The sequence below is a fragment of the Pelodiscus sinensis genome, chromosome 2 (assembly GCF_052426305.1).
Source record: "Pelodiscus sinensis isolate ZL-2025 chromosome 2, ASM5242630v1, whole genome shotgun sequence".
Taxonomy (NCBI): Eukaryota; Metazoa; Chordata; order Testudines; family Trionychidae; genus Pelodiscus; species Pelodiscus sinensis.
Genome location: NC_143053.1, coordinates 259,161,222 through 259,178,904, shown reverse-complemented (window position 1 = coordinate 259,178,904; position 17,683 = coordinate 259,161,222). Strand labels below are relative to the sequence as shown.

At 52.0% G+C, this 17,683-nt stretch overlaps 1 protein-coding gene across 7 annotated transcripts in view; it reads left to right on the top strand.

The window, feature by feature from the left end:
* The window catches only part of SCAP (SREBF chaperone), a 100,661-nt gene that overhangs the window by 52,716 nt on the left and 30,262 nt on the right, over positions 1-17,683 (top strand). For all 7 annotated transcript variants that reach the window (XM_075923017.2, XM_075923014.2, XM_075923012.2 and 4 more), the window contains 8 exons: positions 987-1,116; positions 2,069-2,226; positions 5,669-5,889; positions 6,934-7,039; positions 8,457-8,629; positions 9,247-9,373; positions 14,266-14,378; positions 15,287-15,381. In XM_075923017.2, the coding sequence (XP_075779132.2) occupies positions 987-1,116; positions 2,069-2,226; positions 5,669-5,889; positions 6,934-7,039; positions 8,457-8,629; positions 9,247-9,373; positions 14,266-14,378; positions 15,287-15,381 (1,123 nt within the window). The remainder of the gene's footprint in view (positions 1-986; positions 1,117-2,068; positions 2,227-5,668; positions 5,890-6,933; positions 7,040-8,456; positions 8,630-9,246; positions 9,374-14,265; positions 14,379-15,286; positions 15,382-17,683) is intronic.

The window sequence follows — 17,683 nt, the reverse complement described above, 5'->3', positions numbered from 1 at the left end:
TGCTTGTGGCAAGTGTCAGAAATTATTCAGATCACACTAGAGCCAGGCCTTTGACTGCCAGTCCTGGAAAATTACAGAAATGATGCTGGGTGTCACAGGGACTTGGTAATGGGATCTGGGGCCTTTGAAAACTAGCTTGGGTCAGGAGTTATCCAGAGTTACCATCTCTCGGTTATTCAGGAATGTGGCCCATGCAAAGTGCAGTTGGTGGATCCTTACTCTGTGAGAGGTGTCTGCTTTCAGGGATCACGGACTGTGGTGTGGTCAGTGAGAGGTGGCTGCCTGCCTGCCTTAGTCTGTCTCTGACATGGGTAACTTTCAGGGCATTAAAAGCAGTTGAGCTTTCCTGCTGTCTGTCTGCTGAGCCATTCCACTGTCCTGGCCCAAACTGCAGAACCACAGCACCCGTGACTAGAACCCCTTCCCTCAAGGAAAACCACAAAACTGCTTCCATTAGCTCTACATCCTTGCTACATTCCAGCTGCCTGCCCTGCCCCAGCGCCCATTCATTCTTTGCACGCTCCCCAAGACTGCAAATGAAAGGGCTGGCTGTGATGCAGGAATGCATCTAACAGGAACTGATCTGAAGCCACCAACATGAGGACAAAAGTCTCATGACATGGCCGACCCACGTCAGCTGACTCAAATTCATGGGGCTAAAGCTGGCTGTACCGGTGTGGGCTGGAACCCAGCCTGAGAGACCCTGCTGTGTCTGCACAGTAATTTTTCAGCCTTTTGGGCATCTGCACATTTGTTATCCCCATATACTTGCAGAGAGAGAGGACAACAGAGGGCACCAGCTTTTGGGTATTACTGCACTGGATTAGATTAAGAACATAAGAACGGCCAGACTGGATCAGACCCTATACAACTCCCAGTCCTTGGCAAGGTTGGCAGATGGGCCCAGTGCATTTCAGTGTGTGACATGCAGTAAAATGTGGGCTTGTTTAAATGTAAAACGCTTCTTCCTTGTGTCTTATTCTTAGCTACCCACTGCTTAAGCTTCCCTTGCCTGGAACAGGCCCTGTGGAGTACAGCACCCCTGTGAAGGATTACTCGCCACCTTCTTCAGAGCCAGGCCCCCAGCAAGGAGATCCTAATGAGAGACCTGATTGGGTAGGTCTTTGTGTGCGCCCGTGTGTGTATTGCTGCCCCCTGTTGACCAGTGTGTGCGTGTGCGCACCTGAGCAAAGGTGAAGGGGTGGGGAGCAGAGCGTTCCCTCTGATAGTTTACACCTGAATGTAATGCGCTGAGGAAGTGCTTGCAGTTCCTGCACCTCGCCTGCCTATTCAATTCAGGCCTGATGCTCCTGTCGTCAGACTCAAACACTGTCCGCAGACCCAAGTTTGGATCTTTAGAGTGAGTGGGTGAAACCTTTCGAATCCTGTTTTCCTGCTTAGCAGGAGCCTGCGTTCCCAGGGGAGACAGAGAACTGTCTCCTGAGCCAAGGATTCATTTTGTTTGCTGCATTTTTTCAAAATTGTTCTTCAGCTTTTATACTCCCAGGCCTCCCTTCAGTAGAGGCTGCCAAATTCATTAACATTCTGGGTAGATCGAGGTCTCCCAGCTCTTCCAACTGAGGCTGAAGCCGCTTGCCTTCCTCCAGGCTCCTGCAGACACTCCAAGGTAGCCAGCCCCACAAGTAGCTCACATGTACAGGGCTGTAGGCTTAGCCTGCAGCTGGCTGAGGAAAGCTTCTCTTCAGCCATGGCCCTCAGGTCAGCTGCTAGATCCCCAAGGGTATGGTTACTAGAGGCCACTCCCACCCCACATCCGCATTCAGCCTGCTGGAAAGGGATGAGAAGAGCTACCAGGAGAGGGGGGAATGCGAGGGATTAAAAACTATGACGCTAGAGAGAAACCAGCAAATGGGAAGAGGAAAACAGGCCATGCTTGGATGGCACAAGTGGAGTGCATCCATCCTCCACAAGGGAGAGGACTGCAAGAAGGAAGGGTTAGGAGGATTCTGTAGGGAGTTGCAGGAGAGGGCCCCGCTCACCCTTCAGTCTTGCAGACTCCACTGTCTCCAGAAGGTCATCTCTCGCTCTCTGCCTGTTTTCCCCACAGTACCTGGGCGCTCCCGTGGCCTACATCCAGCAGATCTTGGTGAAAGCCACGGTCTCACCATGGCGCAAGAACTTCCTTGCTGTGGATGTGTTCCGCTCGCCGCTCTCCCGTGTCTTTCAGCTAGTGGAGGAAATCAGAAACCACGCCTTGAGAGACAGGTAAACTCCCTCTGCTGGTGTCACACTGAGGCCCCCACCCCACCCCCCGGCCCCCCTCCCGATGCAGTGCTCTGCGGGTCTAGCCATCAGGATTGAACTCCTTAGCTCCTGGAAATAAGGAAAGCAAGAAACTAGATGGGATTTTGGGTGTATGGTGTCACATCCTTTCCAGCAAAATGCAGGACAATGTAGCACTTTAAAGACTAACAAGATGGTTTATTAGATGATGAGCTTTCGTGGGCCAGACCCACTTCCTCAGATCAAATAGTGGAAGAAAGTAGTCACAACCATATATACCAAAGGATACAATTAAAAAAATGATGATTAAAAATCACTATCTGATCTGAGGAAGTGGGTCTGGCCCACGAAAGCTCATCATCTAATAAACCATCTTGTTAGTCTTTAAAGTGCTACATTGTCCTGCATTTTGCTTCAACTACCCCAGACTAACACGGCTACATTTCTATCACATCCTTTCCACACCCTGTAATAGACAAGCTGCCTGTGTTGTGTTCAGAAAGAGTTTTCAGTTGGCTTCCGGTCACAGCCTTGGACTCATGTCCTTGCCGCACAGTGTTGTCTTCAGTTCAGCTGCCCCTTTAACACACGTAGGGATCACTGTCTAGTGATGACGCACGTTTGTCAGTGACAAACCATCTCCTCCTGTTGTTCACAGTATCTGTGATCACTGTGATGATGTCCTTGACAGGCAGCCACGCTTCATAGAAATGAAACAAGACATTGTGTGCGCTCAGCCCAGCTAGACTTCAACTCAGGGACAAGTGGCAGAGAAATAATTTCCAGACCAGATGTTCTTGGATGAAATCTGAAATCAATAATACAGCAGCACCATGTTCCTGGGGCTTGCTGCTTATTTTTTCACATCAAATTTCACATATTTTAGTCTGCTCCAAAATTGTTAAAGTGCTGCAAAAATACTGTGTAAGAAAAAGCTTATCTGCATGTTGAAGCTGTCATTGGGAGGCTGGGCATCTGGGTGGGCGTAGCCAAAGCTTTTTCCACCCAGAAGATATAGGAGACAGGTTGCATTTTGACCCTGGGAAACAGTTAAGATTGTAGGCAGTTGTCTCCTCTGGGCAGAGATAAGGATGACCTGAAATGTTTGGAGTGGTTTGAACACCTGATTCCAGACCCCAGCAACCTTCAGGGTGGCTAGCCACTCCACTGTTCCACTCTCCATTGCTGCCTCCAGCATTGAGACACAAACACCTGAGCCATATAGAAACTGATCAGGGATGACATAGTGAATATTGTTGATGAGAAGTTTGTCATCACTAGGTTTCAGAGTCAGTGCCTGATTGAGAGGACAGAGTTCTTGCTGAGCGCTCTGGAGACTCAGGCAGGCCTCAGTTTTTCAGTCCTAAGGTTGTCTTTGCCCCCAGAGGAAGAGAAATGTCATTTTTTTCTGAAGGAAAAGCCTAGATTTTGCTGTGTAGCTTTGCAGCTGGACATGGACATTATCCTAATTCAGGGCTAGTAAACACGTGGGCCACATGCAGCCCTCAGCCTGTTCGTTTGCAGCCCACGGTGCAGTTTGGGTTTATGCAGGGCTCAGCACGCGGCCTGCGAGTGGGAGCCTTTGAACGTGGCCTCCACTGGGAATACAATACGCTCCACAACAGCGAGGCATCTCCCAGGCAGGGTGAGAATTGAAAGATGTAAGCAGACGGGTTGTCTGGAACAGACAGATACAGAGTGTTGGCATTTCTAGCCTCCAGGGAGGAGGTACCAGAAGCACTGGAGCATTGTGTAAACAAAGGTATTTGCATATATTTGCATATATGTTTGCATGTATATGCAACCACACTTAAATTGTGGCCCCCGGCATGTGCTGTGAATATCATTATGGCCCCCAGGGCTTCTAAAGTTGAGTTGCCCTGCCTTAGATCCTGCAAGTTGCCTTGGCTGTGCACATTCACAAGGAAGTACTGCTCTCTTTTTGAGCAGCACTAGCCAACCCTTGACCTGGCAGCCTATCTGCCACTGGGCCTTGCACAATCAGACAAGTGCCAGTGTAGGCCCAGGCTGAGTGAAGTCCGATGTGTATCTGATTTGTTAGTGGGATTGTGCAAGCACGTAAAGCGTGGCTTAAACTTGTGTAAGAAATGTCACTTTCAATTGTTAATGGCAGTGTAAGCCTGCCGTTAACGTGAGTTCACACAGCTTAACCCCCCAGGAGAGCAACACTTTGCCGTGCTGTGACAGGTGCTCCAACATTGGGGCCTGATCCTGCAGATTGTGCTCACATCAGTGATACGTACTGGCATACTGGTCAGACCAAAGGTCCGTCTAGCCCAGGATCCTGTCTGCTAACAGTGGCCAGTGCCAGATGCCCCAAAGGGAGTGAACAGAACAAGGAATGATCAAGTGATCCCACCTTGATTGCCCATCTCCACCCTCTGACAAACAGAGGCCAGGGACACCATTCCTACCCATCCTGGCTAATAGCCGTTGATGGACCTAACCTCCATGAATCTACCTAGCTCTTTGTTGAACCCTGTTTAAGTCCTGGTCTTCACAACATCCTCTGGCAAGGAGTTCCACAGGTTGACTGTGCCGTGTGAAGAAAAACCTCCTTTTGTTTGTTTTAAACCTGCTGCCTATTCATTTCATTTGGTGATCCCCTTGTTCTTATGGGAACAAGTAAATAACTCTTCTTTATTCACTATTTCCACACCAGTCATGATTGTATACACCTGTACAGATCATATTCCCCCTTAGTCTCCTCTTTTCTAAGCTGAAAAGTCCTGGTCTTTTTAATCTCTCTTCATATAGGACCCGTTCCAAACCCCTCACATCATTTTTGTTGCCCTTTTCTGAACCTTTTCCAGTGCCAAATAGAGTAGAGTCCTGTAAGCAAGGGCTGATGGCTTGTGCCTGCGGTTTGGAAATGCTAACCCATCCAAGCCGGATATGACCTTCAGGGCAGCACTGCATCCCCATGTTTTCACACAGCTGGGGGCATCCTCTTTGCTGTGCTTTGCAGCAGAGTTCAGAAGAGATTTTGCTGAGTTCCTTGTGCTGAACAGTTTTACTCCTGCTGTTTTCTTCAGCACCTGTGCGACCCCGATTGGAAATATTGAGGGAGGTTTGTATTATTATCTCCCATTAGCAAATGAGGAAGGAGGAGGCAGAGAGGTGAAAGCCCAGGTTTTCAAAAACCCCGCTACTTTGTAATGTCATGCTCCTGGGGACTGATTTTAGAAGCGTTGAACATACATGGTTAGCTGTGGGTGCCTGGCACTTCTGACAGTGAGGCCCTGCGTGTCTCAAGTTGGGCGCTCAGAACTGAGGCCCCCAGAATTAATGAAATTGTGCATCCCCCAGCCGGGGAATGAGTGAGAATGAGCGCTCGGGCGTGCACGAGCTGCTTGGGAGTACAGTAACACGCTGCAGCTTCTGGTCTCCACCTGCCTTTCAGTTCTGGGATCCGAAGTTTGGAGGAAGTCTGCCTTCAAGTGACAGATCTCCTGCCCAGCTTGAAGAAGCTGCGAGACCTGCTACCTGAACATGGCTGCCTCCTGCTGTCGCCTGGGAACTTCTGGCAGAACGACCGAGAGCACTTTAACTCGGACCCCGATATCATCAAAACCATCCACCAGCACGAACCAAAGACACTGCAGACATCAGCTACCCTCAAAGGTAGGTGGCTGAGTGGAACAGGTGCTGGATGGGGTCCAGTCTCTCCTGAGCTGATTGCCAGCAATGCTGAGTGGGGCAGAGTCTGGCCTAAGGCCACCAGGCTCATTTCACCAAGGGCTTTCTGTCTGGATGAGCCTGCCAGAGGTGAAAAGTAGGAGTTCTAACTTCAACAGCCTGTGGATATGGGGAGAATATCTGTGGATAGCCAACAGCCCCCCCGACTCTTCATCTGAATTACTGCTGAGAACTACATTGCCTGGGGTGGCCGATGCCAGCGATGTGGGGATTGTCATAGGAGAGGAGTGAATGTTCCTCTTGTCCATGCATTGGTGGTTGCCAGGCGTGACCACCTGCCTGCCCCTCCTCAGGTGGGCTCCTGCTGCCAGTGAACATCTCTTGGAATCTGACCATGGCTGAGGTCTTGTTGGTTCCATAGAGCTGCTGGCTTGTTCACCCCTTTCTGTAGAAAGGGTCCAGTTGAGGTCAGGACCCCTGTAATCCCTCCGGCCTAAAAAAGGGAGTTCCTGATGAGGTTCAGCTCTACAACACCCCACAGGGAGACACGGTTCCATCCTGGACACCTCTCCTTGTCCTGAAACAAGCAGAAAATGAACAGGCAGGCTGCAGGAGCCCCAGAGAATGTGCTGATGTAGTGCGTGGATGTGGAAGTGTGCACAGGAATGACAGGGGGTCAACACTGCACTAGTTAGATTGAACAGAGGAGGCCGGGCTTCATAATCAAAGCACCAACGTGGAAACCCCCGCATCTCCTTGAAACCACAGCTGCAAGCCTCACTCAGGCATTGCTCTCTCCCAAGGCAGGTGACGGGAGTTCCATTTCACTCTGTGGGAGGCAGGGATGTGGGTTGGAGAGAGCCCTGGAAAGCGAAGGCCCTCCTGCTCTGTGGGGACCTGGTAGCCCCTGTAATAAGGGGGGGCTGTGTGTTACTGCATCCTACCCATGTGGTGGTGAACACTCTTGTATTGTCCCTCGCTGGCCTTTGTCCAGGCTGATGGTGGTGTGCTCCCATTGTGTGTTTGCAGATCTCTTGTTCGGAGTCCCAGGGAAGTACAGCGGTGTGAACCTGTACAACAGGAAGCGGGTGGTGTCCTACACCGTCACACTGGCCCTCCAGCGATACGATTCCCGGTAAGGCACTTGGGCTCTGCTGCTCCCATGTCGGTCCACCCTCGGGCTCCCTTCTTCGTCTCCGAGAAAGCTAGTTGTTTCTCCAGCCCGCTGGTTCTCATTTTTCGCCCTTCCACTGTTCTGGCGAGAGCAGTACAGAGCACATTGAGCTGCTCCAAGGGTAATACCCAGTGTTACCATCTTCACAGTCCTGTCACTTCAAAAAGGCTGGCACACCCAGGAGCCACCCTCCCCCCAGCCTTCCTCGGCTGATGGCTTCTCCTGCCCCCGACCACACTGGTCTTTTCAACACACCTTTGTAGCAGATGGAGTCATTGCCCTCCTGGAGTTGGCTTTAGGCCAGTTCCTGGGGGGATGAGCTTCCACATCCCAGTGAGCAACTTCCAGCTGGCACTGGGCACGCTTCCTTGGGGGCAGTCTCAGCGGAGAGGGCACGGACAGAATGGGATTGAAGAGTGAATGCTCCTCCTTCCTCTAGTGGCTCTGCCAGGACAGTCTGAGGTACACTGGCAGGCCACCTGGTAGATGTGTTTCACACTGCAGTGCATTGGGGAGAGAGGCCTACACTCTCCAGGACAGTCTGTTAGCATCATTCATCTGCACTGCGTAACTAACACCTGCAATGGGAACGTGTTTGACCCTATAGCACCTGCCATCATCCAGGGCCAGGGGTCTTAGTAAACACCAGCTTCCTTCTGTGAACACCTTTTAATGAGGGCTTGCAGCTCCCCTCTTTGAATCCTCTGTAAGTCTCATGGGGTATGTCTACACTACCACCCTAGTTCGAACTAGGGTGGTTAATGTAGGCATTCGAACTTGCAAATGAAGCCCAGGATTTGAATTTCCCGGGATTCATTTGCATGGTGCCGGGCGCCGCCATTTTTAAATCCCCGCTAGTTTGGACTCCGTGCCTGCGGCTACACGCGGCACAAACTAGGTAATTCAGAATAGGCGTCCTATTCCGAACTATCTGTACACCTCGTTCCACAAGGAGTACAGATAGTTCTGAATAGGACGCCTATTCCGAACTACCTAGTTCGTGCCGCGTGTAGCCGCAGGCATGGAGTCCGAACTAGCGGACATTTAAAAATGGCGGCACCCGGCACCATGCAAATGAATCCCGGGAAATTCAAATCCCGGGCTTCATTTGCAAGTTCGAATGCCTACATTAACCACCCTAGTTGGAACTAGGGTGGTAGTGTAGACATACCCATGGGGACTTGGTGATACGCTGACAAGGACTGAGGTACAAAACCCAGACAGGCAGAGCTGGCCTTGCTCTTGGTTACTGAGTGTTGCTAAATCTACAGAGCCATGTTCCCTGTGGGCCGCAGCCTGTGAGCCCTCCGCTGAGGAGGGGGGTAAAGGGTACAGCATAGCACCAGGGCCACCTCCTTCTGCCTTTCTCCTGCGCCAGGTTTCTCACCAGCCTCCGCTCCCGTCTGAAGCTGCTGCACCCTAGTCCCAACTGCACCCTGCGGGAGGAGCATGTCGTTCACGTCCACTTCAAGGAAGAGATTGGCATCGCTGAGCTGATCCCCCTCGTCACCACCTACATCATCCTCTTCGCTTACATCTACTTCTCCACACGTAGGTTTGTGGGGAGGAGGGAAAGCGAGTGCCCCAGCACAGCTGGTGCAGTGCACCCTACCCCCACAGATAGGGCGGGCAAAGGACCTAGTCTCCTATCATCCCTGAAGCCAGGTGAAGCTGACAGTGCACTGGGACGTAGGATTAGGGCATAAAGGGCAAGAAGCCCTTAGCTACCCATTCCCTGAGCACAGTGCAGGGTGGTTCCCTACAGGGCTCTGACCTGTGCAGTTTGAAATGCTCCAAGCGATGGCACATCCTTTGCTTCTCCTGAGGGACCAGCCTATTGCCAGAATGATCTCACATTTCGTCTGGGTTTGTGCTGTCATGACCTGCCGCTGAGCTGAGTTAGGCACCCTCCTTTGCCACCTTCCCCGGAGCTGGAGTGAGAGTCTGCAGCCCAGACCGGCATGGTTCTCCTCTGCTGTGCCTTTTGGCTGGACCAGCCACCCCACTACTCTATTGCTGTGTCAGTGCAGCTGGGAGCAGGCCTTGCCCGCCCGGCCGTCCCCGGCTAGCATGCTGCCTGTTGAAGTGAAGGAGACGTGGATCTGCTCCCTATGCCTGGGGAGTTGGCATGGACCCCAGTGATGTGGGCCTCGGGTTCTCTCTTGCAGGGAAGATTGATATGGTGAAGTCAAAATGGGGCTTGGCCCTGGCGGCAGTGGTGACAGTGCTCAGCTCGCTGCTCATGTCGGTGGGTCTGTGCACGCTCTTCGGCCTGACGCCTACACTCAACGGAGGGTAGGTATCCAGGAGTAAGAGTGTTGCTAAAAGAAGGGACATGGGGAGGGTGGGCACTTACCTGTCCTATGGAAGCTACTTAGCCCCTTGTGTTGGGGTTGTAGGATTTTAGACCGTGCCCACCTCATTTCTGTATCGCCTGGCTTTGCTTCTTCAGGACCCTGGTGGGCCAGACAGCACCTCGCGGTTAGTGAACTAGCGTAACAGTCTTTTCTCCTAACATCAGTGGCTTGACGCTTAGACAGCTCCTCTTCCCCCAGTCACCATGGCCGACACGCCCGTGGGAGAAGCCAGCTGTGAATCAGGGCAGGAAGCTGTGGGTCTTTGCCTTCTCTGGCCGAGGTTTTCTGTGTCTTGCTCAGTGAGGTGGGGGGCCTTGTGGAGCTCGGGGCTGATGTGGACCAGCAGGGAGGGCTCTGGGGCCATGACTGGTGGGGATTATTAACTCCTCCGGGTGGAGAGGGTGTCCATGCACGTTGTGAGCCAGAAATTGGTGACCTCCAGGTTGGGTCACTGCCCTTTGATGTACCGAGGTGGGAAGCTTCCTGCTCTAAGTAACACACGACCTTGTGAGTGCCTTGCCCAGGGGCTCGCTCTCCTTCCTGGTTTCCTACGGAATGCAATGCCCAAGTTAAGTCCACTGGAGAGATCACCTCTCCCTCCAGCACAGCCACCCCCCTTGCCAACATTAAATATTCTGACAGCGCTATAGAGCTGTGATCTGTTTTGTCTCCAAGCCTGAGGCGTGGGGATCAGTTAGTACCTTCTGAAGGAGTGGATGAGAGAGACCTGGCTACCTAGTAATGACCTTGAAGGTTTAGCGTAGACTCCACCCCACCAGCGTTGGCTGGTTATGCTCTGTGCCGCGCAGCACTCTTCTCTTGTCTGTCACTCTCTCTCTCTAGCACCTTCCATCCCGGAGGGACCCAGAATGCTTTTCTTACACACAGCCTTGTGTCTTATACGACCACTCAGGGGGCTGACAAAATTCAGTTGCTTAATGGCAGGGTCTTTTAATAAAGTTGGAGCTGAGTTCTTGCTGGATTGGCCAGGAATTTGCCCAGAAGTGATGTGTGGGTATTTGTGAAATGCAGTTTGTGTATGGCAACTTTTGACGGGAAGTGAAGAGAGCGTTCTATTCAGCTGAAACTACAAGAGCATGGTAGGCAGGCAGAATATAATTGCTGGAGTGAGAATTAGGCCAGGACTCCAGGGCTAACACATTTGCTGAAAAAAAAATGCTGGGAGCTCTTTTAAGTCAAACCATTAGTGGCTCGGATTTGGGACTTACCTGAAAACAACATCTGTGACTCCCATGCTGTGGTAACTGTCTAGTCCAGAGGCTGAGGGATGCGCTCCCTCAACTGAATCCCCAACAGCATTTCCAGGTTGCCTCCTGGGAGCTCTCCTGTCTCAGTACTGGCCCAGCTTAGCTTGTGAGATCTGTCAAGACCACAGTTGGACGTGGTGTGATTGCAGACTTCAAGAGATAGCGTCCTGCAAACACCCAGCGCATCCAGAGGATGCTCTATAGCGGGCATGAGGGGATGGGTTAGGGATCTGTGACAATTCAGATTAATATTCCCCTGGTCACGTTACAAACAATACTAGAGGAAGTGATAACTCAGCTGTTTTCCAGCCCTTTGTCCTCTCCTGTCCTCTTCCTTTTGGGACCTCCCAGACTACATGTAATTTATGGTTCTTCAGACACAGAATGTGCCAAAAAATCCACCTGCAGCCCCAGTGCCTGCTCTAGAATCAGAGCTTTAATTAAACAAAAGATAGTTCCAGCCCACATGGCGGTGAAGATAACCATAAAAGCATAACCTGAATTTAGCCGAGGCTGGGAAATCTACAGGCAGCCTGGAACAAGGGCTTTGAGGGCTGTGAACTGCCCCTTCGTTTCAATTAGGTGTTGACTTTGAAGATGGTAACTGTTAAATATTGCCAGTGTTGGCTGTCTGCTGGTTGTTTTAGCAGCAACCGCCAGCCGCCAATCTTCTCCCACGATCCCACACTGTTCCCGAAGCCTTTCGGGGTGAGCAAAGTCTCCAGTACCCCCTTCTGCTTGCCTTGGCAGCTGCTGTGATGGACTTACGGGCTGCTGGTGCAAACCTCAGCAGCGCGTCATGAAATACAGGTGTGGGGACGGCGTAGAGTAAACGGGATTCCTTGGGAAGCTGAAGAATGTGCTGCATTGGCGAGCGCTGCCGTGATAGAGAGAGGGCTCTAGACCATGCTCCCTTCTCCCTGGCCTCCTCTCCCGGGTATTGCTTGCCACACTTTCTTACGCAAGCATTGCGAGGCCATTGGCCAGGGCCTGTGCGATTCCCTCGCAGTGACCTTCAGAGCGATTCCCTCACAGTGACCTTCAGACTGTGACCATGCCCCTGCGGCTCTCAGCTAAGTCTGGTGTGAGTGCAGCACCCCCTCTCCTGGCACAGCTCATTGGCCAGGGCGCTGAGGCCTTTGGGTCACACCACTGCTGGCTGAGAGCTCAGTCGCACAGCTTGTTTTGCACACTCGCTCCCATTCGCTGGTGGCTTGAGCTGGTGCAGCCGGGGACAGGATTGTGACTGTCTCGTGCTCAGACACAGTGCCCATGCTGCTGCCGTGTTTGTGTAACGGATCAGTTGGGGCGAGAGAGCAGGGCCAGAACCCTCGCTTCCCAAAACGCAGAGTTCGACCTTGCGGGGGGGAGCACGACGACAGGAGCGAACTGGTCTGCCCTCACACGTGTGTGGCTGCCGCTGAAGCCGGTGGCAGCTGCTTGTGGACAACCAAGGGCAGCGTGTGGTCCTTAGGGCTCAACGCAGGTAGCAGCCGTAAAATCAATCACCAGGATTGCTTTGCCTCCAGCCCCATCGCTTAGCTAGCCTGCCTCCTGCTGCATTCCTACCTCACGTGGCCAAGGCTTGTCCTGCTCAGGGACATGGATTCTGAGCCCCTGCAGGGGATCCATGTCTGTGGATGAGTCTGGCAGACGATGGCGGAGGGCTAGATGGAACCTGCCACTCTCTGCAAACCCTGGGTACTGGCCTTATGCTCGGAGCAGCTGCGCCCAGCCACTGGGAGCAGCCTAGAGCGTAGTGGCTGTAGGTGCCAGGCATGACTGGAGGCCCAGTAGGGACCATGGAAAATTGTTTTGAAAAAAACTAACTCCCTATTCGCTTTCAAACCTGGCCTCAAAGCCCTCCCTTGCGGGGCGCTGCTTGGCCCAGGGTAGGTGGTTGCTTATGCTGCTCAGAATTGTCTTGGTTCTTTGCATCGCCCCACCTGTTCCCAACTCCCTTCTCTGGAGCCGGTGGTGGCCGTTTGAGAACCCTTCTGAGAAGTTGGTGTGTCTCCTCACCAGGCAGGCAGGTTGTAACTAGGGATGTTAAATATCAGTTAATTGAATAGTCGATTAACCTCACAAATTCTTATAGATTAGTCAACTATTCTATAGTCGCCGGGGGTGAGGCCAGGAGCAGCCCCTGTTCCGGGGGGGACTGAGCTCCCAGGCCCAGCACGAGCTGAAACTGAGCCGGGCTGCCTGCCCACCTGGCTCCTTAATACACTTTAAATGCAGAGCTGCAGCCAGGGTAGGTCCCAGACCCGGCACGAGCCAGGACTGAGCCGGGCTGCTGGCCAGCCTGCTAAAAATGTATTGGCATGAGGGTCCGGAGGGGAAATGCGTGTAGTCTATAGAATTAACCTATATGCGTTTGCTTATCGGTTAGTTGACTGCACTGCTATACCCCTAGTTGTAGCTGCTCGCACTGAAGCTGGGTCAGGACACTGGCAGTTTCATGATATTGGCCTATAGAAAGGCTGCAAGGGGGGCTGGTGGCCTCATGGGCCATGGAGCCTTTCACTCTAGATCACTAGTTCCATGCTTGGCCAGTGATCAAAGGGGGAAAGGAGCAGTGAGTTCTGGGGGTCCATGTTGCTGCAAACCTATTCCCCCTACAGCGAGCTAGCTGCCAGGCTCAGCAGGGAGGCCTGGATCTGACCTGGGCTGCCTTGTAGCATAGGACACGATCCCTCTGGTGCAGCAGGGAGACTGAGGCAGGGCAGAGCAAGTTGGTACAGCGCAAGCTCCAGCAGGTCTGACGTCGCTTTCCAGGAGGCAGCTCGGCAGCACTCGCTGATCACCGACAAGTGACACAGATAGTCTGAAGGGATTTCGTTCCGTGGCGGGAAGGGCGGAGTTAGGAAACCCCACTCCCAGGCCTTTAGTGCCCATCCAGCTGGCACTGCCCTCCTCTGACTCTCCCTACTGGGCCAGGCTGCTTCCTCTTGCGTCAGCCTCCATCTGCATCGCACTGTCCTGCACAGACGGCTTCCCCCGGCTTCGGGCATCCTTTGGGGGCATTCCCCAGTGTCTGATTGTAGCAGGGCTGAGGCTTTGCAGTGGCAGCTGTAGGGTAAGGATCCTGCTCCCCGGGCTCTCGCTGCACTGCTTTGGTTTGGTTAGTGGAAGGATTGCCTGGGGTTCTTCGATGAGGTTTGTACTGGCGCCTGGGTCTGACTCTTCCCCAACTTGCTCATTTTCATTTACTGGCCGTTCATGATCAACCTTGTTGATCAAAGCTCTTACCCTGCCTGAGGGCCCTCTGGGTGAGGCGCTGCACAGAAACAGAAGGGCACGATCCCTGAGCTTAAATCTCACGTAAGGATGGCACGTGATGCTCAGCCTGTAGCAACGCAGCATTGCCAAAACTTTACCCTCCTTCCGAGCCAGACAGGACGCAGCCTCTTATCAGGTCCCAGAACAGCTCTGTGTGAAAGGGCCCCTTCTGGCAGCTCGCGGGCATATCGAATGAGAGCCCACAACCAGCCCTGCCCTGCACTACGCTGAAGGGCATTTGGTGCTCCCTTGTGTCTCACGCTTGGCTCTGTTTTCCTAGGGAGATTTTTCCGTACCTGGTGGTGGTGATTGGCCTGGAGAATGTGTTGGTTCTCACCAAATCGGTTGTCTCCACACCCGTTGACCTGGAAGTGAAACTGAGGATCGCACAAGGTACCTGTCTGGCTGTGGCAAGAGGAAAATTCCCATTCTCCTGGACCCCTGCACTGAGGGATGTGTGTCCTGCACTCTGGGAGTAACGGCCATTTCAGCGTGATGCTGGTTGGCTCCAGGAGTCCGTGCAAGCCCATCAAGTGCTGTTCTTGACACCAGGAACACAGCCACGGTTCACCCATGCTATGTGAGCTGCTGTGAAATAAGCACTGGCAGGTGGAAGGTCGCAGCATCTCCTGCTAGGGACCATTAGTGCCATGTCGTCTCACGGCATGAGTAGCCAAAGTGCCTCCTATAGGCCTCATGGCCCCATGAGGTTCTACAGTAGGGTTCCTGTCTTCTCTGTGGTGCAGTGCCTCCTGGGGCTACGTCGTCCAGCATGCCAGACTGCTTAGCTCAAGGTGGAGCCGTGCACGCTGAGGTAGTACAACAGGCTATGCTGATTGGGGCACTATTACAAGGAAAGCGAGTGCACGCCGCTCTGCACGTGTGTCTGTCAGGCAGTGGGAATGTCTCGGGGTTGAGCGTGTTATCAGCCAAAACCATGTGACGAATTTGGCATGATCCCTTGCACCTTATTCAGGGACTTGTACTCCCTTTATGGAGTGAGGGGCAAAAAAGAGGGCTCGCCCATATTTTTGATGGATTGGCTCAGATCCAGAGCTCCCTGGACTACGAGGGTTGGTCTCTCCAGGTAGTTAAATAAATTAATTTTTTCTAACCTTAGAGACTCCTGTCTCCAGTAATAATATACATAATCCTGCTTTGCTGCCTGGGTCTCTTGAGTATTATCCCCATTTTACAGATAGGGAAAGAGCTTTTTCTAAGGTCATATGCAGCCACAGGATTTAGAACCTGGAGTCCTGATTACCAGCACCCTGTAATCACTTGTAATTTTGTTTCTCTAGGCTTGAGCAACGAGAGCTGGTCTATTATGAAGAACATGGCCACGGAGCTTGGGATCATCCTGATTGGGTATTTCACGCTCGTCCCAGCCATCCAGGTGTGTGTAAATCGTGTGTGTAAATCGTTACGGATTTTGTGGAGAAGTGTGTAAACTCACTGGTGAGCACAATGTCAGTAGCTGATTTTCAGTAATATGCTGGCACCTCCCATAGGCTTTCAGTGGGCTTTATGAATTCTATGCACAAGGACACTTCATTCCCCATTGAGGTGCAGCCATCGTTGGGGTGAAACCCCACAGCAGTTTTAGAGTGGATGGGTGCACCACCCAACACTTTAGGACAGGAAGTGAAGCGTTCTGTGTCCTATTGGAACTTTAGGAGAATTTATAGTGAGCTGCCTTCTCCAATACCTTCTCAAGTGCTTTACAAACACCAGATCTCAAAGTGCCATGTTGGGGTGTGTAAAATCTCCTTTAACTGTTGTGGAAACTGAGGCAGAGTGCTGTTGTAATGTGCTTGTTGTCGCATAACAATTTAGAGACAGCAGTAGGTGTGGAATGCCAGTTCCCCGTTGTTTGTTCTCGCCCCTAGGTAATACTCCTGCCCTTTTGAGGAGGTAGAATTGTATTACCAGAGATATAGCAATAAGACTCTTCCCTTGGATGTCGAATTCAGTATTGAATCCCTGCCACAGCGTGACGTTAGGGGACCTTGTGCTGGTGGATGGAGCTGTCTTTCAGATGAGCTGTAAACCTAAGATCTAGAGCAGCAGTTCTTAAACTATGGGGCGGGCCTCCCCACGAAGGTATGGGAATGCATCAAGGGAGGTGCGAGCTGTGTGGTGGTGTTTTATTTACGAGCTCTGACTGTCAGCCCTGGGTGCCTGGATTTCATGCAAAAGGGCTGTGCGCAACAGGGTGGTGGGGATAAAGGGGACAGCTGGAGCCTTGCCACCTGGGGGTTGATTGAAAGAACTTTACTGTCCAAACTCACCAGGAGGCAATCTAGGTTGGACTCTCCTGCATCCCCTCCCTCCCACCTAATCCATCACCTGGAGGCGATGGGCCTCTGACAGCCAGCCCTAGGTGACAGTAGCAGCACAGAAGTACGGGTGGCAGTGGGGTGTTGAGTCTATTGTGAACAGACTTTAGAAATAGCACTTTTCACAGTGCCACCTTTCGGAACTAGCGCTGCTGTCTGCCCTGCCTGCAGCACTGGGCTGGGATATATGTACTTGTAGAGGAAGAGCATGAACGAGGATAGATGCAAGAGGGGCCTGATTAAATCAATTTTAGGACCACTATGCTAGAGATTTTGTGGTGACTTAATTCCCTGTGGACTTGATTTTCAAGAGGGAGGGGTCTTGCAGGGTCTGGATTCCTCATCCGAACCCCATCCAAGACTTACCTTGCGTATCTGAAGAGAGCTGCCCTGATCACAGCACAGCATATGCAGTGTGGCCAGGTGTCAAGTCTGTTCCCCACTTCGGCACTTTGAGCGTAGGTGGGGGCCCACAAGAGACTTTTAAAATACCTTGCCTGTCACAGATTCACTGGCCTTAGGTGGCATGCTGCCACCACCCAAGTGCAAAACCCCTTTCTTTTTGAACCTTGGAAGACTCATTTAGGAACTTTTTTTCATAGAGTACCCCAAGCTCTGTTATCCTTGCTCAGGAGAGAGCTTGAGAACAAAGTGTTATTTCTAATAGCTGACCCATCATCTCAGACACATGCACAAAGACCCTCCTGCTTTATAGGACACAGGAATCAGATCATAGCCTTGAAAAAGGTGATTTTATTAAACCAAACCAAACCAAAAAAGACACACTCAGTAAAGTATAGTTAGTTGCCAAGTGTTACAGAGCAACTGAGAACAGATAAAACACAGAGAATTGCTTCCCTGGGATTCAGCTTCAGTTACATTGTATGGGGGGGGGGGCACATCAACTCAACACAGAGGAATTTAACCAAACCACAAAACAAAAAATAATCTGATTGTATTTAACTGAAAACATTCCCTATCTACTCTCATATCCGTAGTTCCAAGATCCAGTCCTTTTCTAGGCGTGGTATTCCTGCCTGGTTCAATTCATCTTTCCCCCAGCTCCTGGCTTGAACTCATGCAACAGAAATGCAGCAGGCAGATTCCCTTTCAATTCACATCTCAGCACTTTCTTCCCATTGGTTCTCCTGGCTCCCTGCTACACTTCCTGACTACCCACATTCTGTACTAGAGGCAGCAGTATGGGGGGACAGGCATCTCCCCCAGAGCTGGTGCTTGGAGGAAGCCTGCTTACAAGCTGACTCCCTGGGAGCACCGGCTCCCGCCTGCTCCCCCTTCTCTATGCTGGGGGGATGGGCCTGCGTGTAACCGAGAAGGTTGACTGATGAGCCCAGGCTC